This window comes from Octopus bimaculoides, chromosome 3, assembly GCF_001194135.2.
Source record: "Octopus bimaculoides isolate UCB-OBI-ISO-001 chromosome 3, ASM119413v2, whole genome shotgun sequence".
Classification (NCBI taxonomy): domain Eukaryota; kingdom Metazoa; phylum Mollusca; class Cephalopoda; order Octopoda; family Octopodidae; genus Octopus; species Octopus bimaculoides.
Genome location: NC_068983.1, coordinates 161,687,826 through 161,691,640, shown reverse-complemented (window position 1 = coordinate 161,691,640; position 3,815 = coordinate 161,687,826). Strand labels below are relative to the sequence as shown.

The following is a 3,815-nucleotide window of genomic DNA, read 5'->3' as shown; positions in this document are numbered from 1 at the left end:
ACACACACACACACATGATGATGAACTTTTAGTTTTCGTCTGCCAAATCCACTCGAGAGGCTTTTGTCAACCCAAGGCTATAGTAGTAGACACTTGCCTAAGGTGCCACACAGTGGAACTGAACCCAAAACCATATGGTTGGGAAGCAAACTTCTTACCACACAGCCACACCTGTGCCTTTGTTGAAGTCTCGCCTTCATGGGGTGAAACCTGTAAGATGTCTTATTGTTCAGATTATAATGTTGTTAATGGACAAAGTCGTTAGAATCTTGATGTAATGAAACAATTTGTTTTAATTTAAGAAGACATGTAACCATAAAGGCACTTAATTAACAAGATGGCTTTAACCCTAGTTCCATCATTTTGGTATAATATATATTTCTGGCTTTGGCCCTCTCCATATCATACTCTTATACATGGGTCATATTAATTAGGTAACATAGCCATAATGTTGGTCTGTTTCTTTTCAAATTGTCATCCATCTATCTGTATATCTATATGCTGATGACACATAAAAGCACTTGTGCCAGTGACACGTAACAGGGAACCTGTTCTGGTAACATGTTAAAAAGACACCCAATACGCTCTGTTAAGTGGTAGGCATATTAGGAAAGGCATTCAGCCCTAGAAACCATACCAAAGCAGACAACTGGAGTATGGAGCTCTGGTCAGACCGCCTGGCCTATGCCAGCATGGAAAATGGACATAAAATGATGAAGACAATCATCATTGTGTGTGTCCTGTGTTTTTTTCATTCCTCTTTTTTTCTGTTTCTATTCCTTGTGTGTATATATGTGTGTATACGTGCAAGTCCTTGTGCATGCCCACATCCTTTGTGTGTGTATCCCCTATGTTTTTCTCATTCCGCTTTTTTCTATTTCTTTTCAAGTAATTCGTAAACTTCAAGATTTCGAATCCCCCTACATCTCTTTAAAAGCATTAAACAAAGATGGACCTCATTGTATTGTACTCCGGAAAAGGTAAAATTCCAGATTTTTTAATCGTTTTCCAAAATAGGCTTTTTTCTGAGAAACACCAACCCAGTTTTAAGAATAGGTCTCTTTCTAGATTTTCTTTAACAACGACAATGATGATAGTAATTAGCTCCTTATCAAAGTGTACTTCCACAAGTGTAGGATTTTGAATTTTCTTTTGATGGTTTGATCTGGAGGAAGAGGCTGTTCCCATGGTCTTTATGGGACTTCCAAGACCATTCAGATTGATTCCTCTTGAACAGCGGCAAGGGAAAACATGGAATTCTAGAGGATTGAGTGGGGCCCTGAGTAGAGGGATATAGCGTGGGCGATAAGAGTGATTGTTGAGGCATGAGATCAGTTAGTGTTGAAGAGTGAAGGCTGTGGTAGGATTGCTAGAGGAGTAGAATCGTATCTGTAGCCCAGAAATTGGACTATGTTGGTCCTTCAGCGAAATCAGATGGTTGACCTTTTTGTTAGTGACACCGTCTGAGATTTGAGAGCAGTATTCAATAACGAGTTTCATTTGTGCCAGGTCTTTAAACCATTAGAAGAAAAAACTAATACAAAATAAACCGGTTATTTTACTTTCATCAAAGTTTAATTACTGCCAGACCTTTCCATAACTTAGTCAAGTAATTAACTTTTTTTTTAAAGTTAGGATTATCATTTGCATGAGTTTCCTTTTCCTAACAGTTTATCAAAATAAATAGTTAGGAAGTATATTTAGTGTATAACCCTGATTATATTTAAAGAAAATAGTCATAATGGAAGGAAAAAATGGGAAAATGTTATTGGCTTTACAATAATTGTTTTATTTAGAAAATTGTTCTTCTTGTAATTTTAATTTATTTTGCTGAAGCTACAACTTGACAAGTGATCCAAATGCTAATTTATTAATCCCTGCCCTCTTATATTGGTTTCAAATTTTGGCACAAGGCCAGCAATTTTGGGGATGTGGGTTAGTTGACTACATTGACCTCAGTACACATTAGGATCGATATAATCGACTAGCCCCCTTCCCCCAAAATTTTCGAGGCCTTGTGCCTAGAGAAGAAATAATAATTACTATTATTAATTGAAGGTGGTGAGTTGGCAGACTTGTTAGCACCCTGGGTTAAATGCTTAGCAGTATTTCATCCATCTTCATGTTCTGATTTCAAATTTTGCCAAGGTCGACTTTACCTTTTTCCTTTCGAGGTCGATAAATTAAATACCAGTCGCATACTGGGGTCGATCTAATCGACTGGCCGCCTCCCCAAAAATTTCGGGCCTTGTGCCTAGAGGAGAAAAGGATAAATTAAGTACAAGAGAAGACCCGGCAAGCCAAGTGAGATCGCTGCCAGGGCCCCTGGACTGGCTCTTGTGTGGGTGGCACATAAAAGACACCATTTCGAGCGTGGCCGTTTTCGTGCGGGTGACACGTAAAAGCACCCACTACACTCTCTGAGTGGTTGGCGTTAGGAAGGGCATCCAGCTGTAGAAACTCTGCCAAATTAGATTGGAGCCTGGTGTAGCCATCCGGTTTCACCAGTCCTCAGTCAAATCGTCCAACCCATGCTAGCATGGAAAGCGGACGTTAAACGATGATGATGATGATGATGATGAAGTGAAACACTGGGGTTGAAGTCATTGACTAGTCCTCCCACAAATTTCAGGCCTTGTGCCTATAGTAGAAAGGATTATTATTAATAATAATAATAATAATCCTGTGGAATGCAATGATTCAGTGTGACCCTCTGATTAAAGTCTGATATTGCTGTTGTGAAGAGAAAAGAAAAAACATGCCTGATATTCAACATAGCATGTAGAGTGTACTGGTGCTTTTTATGTGGCACCATCACCAGTGCACTTTTCACATGGCACCATCACCAGTGACTTTTGCATGGCACCAGCACCAAGACTCTTTATGTAGCACCTTGGTTATTACTTACAAAGCAATTGACATATTAGGAAGGAAGAAGTGAACAACTTTGGTGAATTAATGGTGGGAAGTATGCAGGTTGTGGGCAATGAGTGAGCGTGGTACCAATAATGACTGGCACGCTTGGAAGTTGGTACAAATGTAAAGATAGAACACCTATGAAAATCCTCATTGCTTGTAGCAAGAGTTCTCCGCAGTATTCTTGAAGCATGATCAGTAAACAAGTGTTGTTTCAATCTGCTGGCTGTGGACAGTGACAATTTTCGTCATACCCAGCAAAATAAAGCAAAATTTTTCATGATAATGATGATGATAATGGGTTTTTTTTTTTGTTTTCCTCTTTTGTCTTGCAAGGTACTTGGTGACCCTGTCATGTAAAAAGCACCTAGTATATACTGTACAATGATTGACATGAAGCAGGGCATGTCAAAACAGACAATGGAGTCTAGTACAGCTCTTTGCCTTCAGAGCTCCTCTCAAACTGTCCAACCCATGACAGCATGGAAAATGTCAAATGAATAATAATGATAATAATATTCTTTTCTACTCTAGGCACAAGGCCTGAAATTTTTGGGGAGGGGGGGCAGTTGATTAGATCGAACCCAGTATGCAACTGGTACTTAATTTATCGACCCTGTAAAGTTGAAAAGCAAAGTCGGCCTTGGTGGAATTTGAACTTAGAAAGTAAAGGTAGACAAAATACCATAAAGCATTTCGTCTGGTGTGCTAACGTTTCTGCCAGCTCACCACTAATAATACCAACCTTTGCTTCAATAGTTGTTCTAATACAATACTTGAAAGTGCTTTGCTAAAATTTGCTCTTGTCTGTTAATAGATAAAATATGAATCAGTTAAAAGAAAGATTTTATGTTCAGAAATAACTCGCGATTCAAATTCACTGTCTGGGGAAGTAAAAT

At 38.8% G+C, this 3,815-nt stretch overlaps 1 protein-coding gene across 1 annotated transcript in view; it reads left to right on the top strand.

Moving 5' to 3' along the window:
- The window catches only part of LOC106867188 (sorting nexin-17), a 53,164-nt gene that overhangs the window by 26,279 nt on the left and 23,070 nt on the right, over positions 1 to 3,815 (top strand). Inside the window, exon 6 of the mRNA XM_052966816.1 lies at positions 748 to 980. Within this exon, the coding sequence (XP_052822776.1) occupies positions 748 to 980 (233 nt within the window). The remainder of the gene's footprint in view (positions 1 to 747; positions 981 to 3,815) is intronic.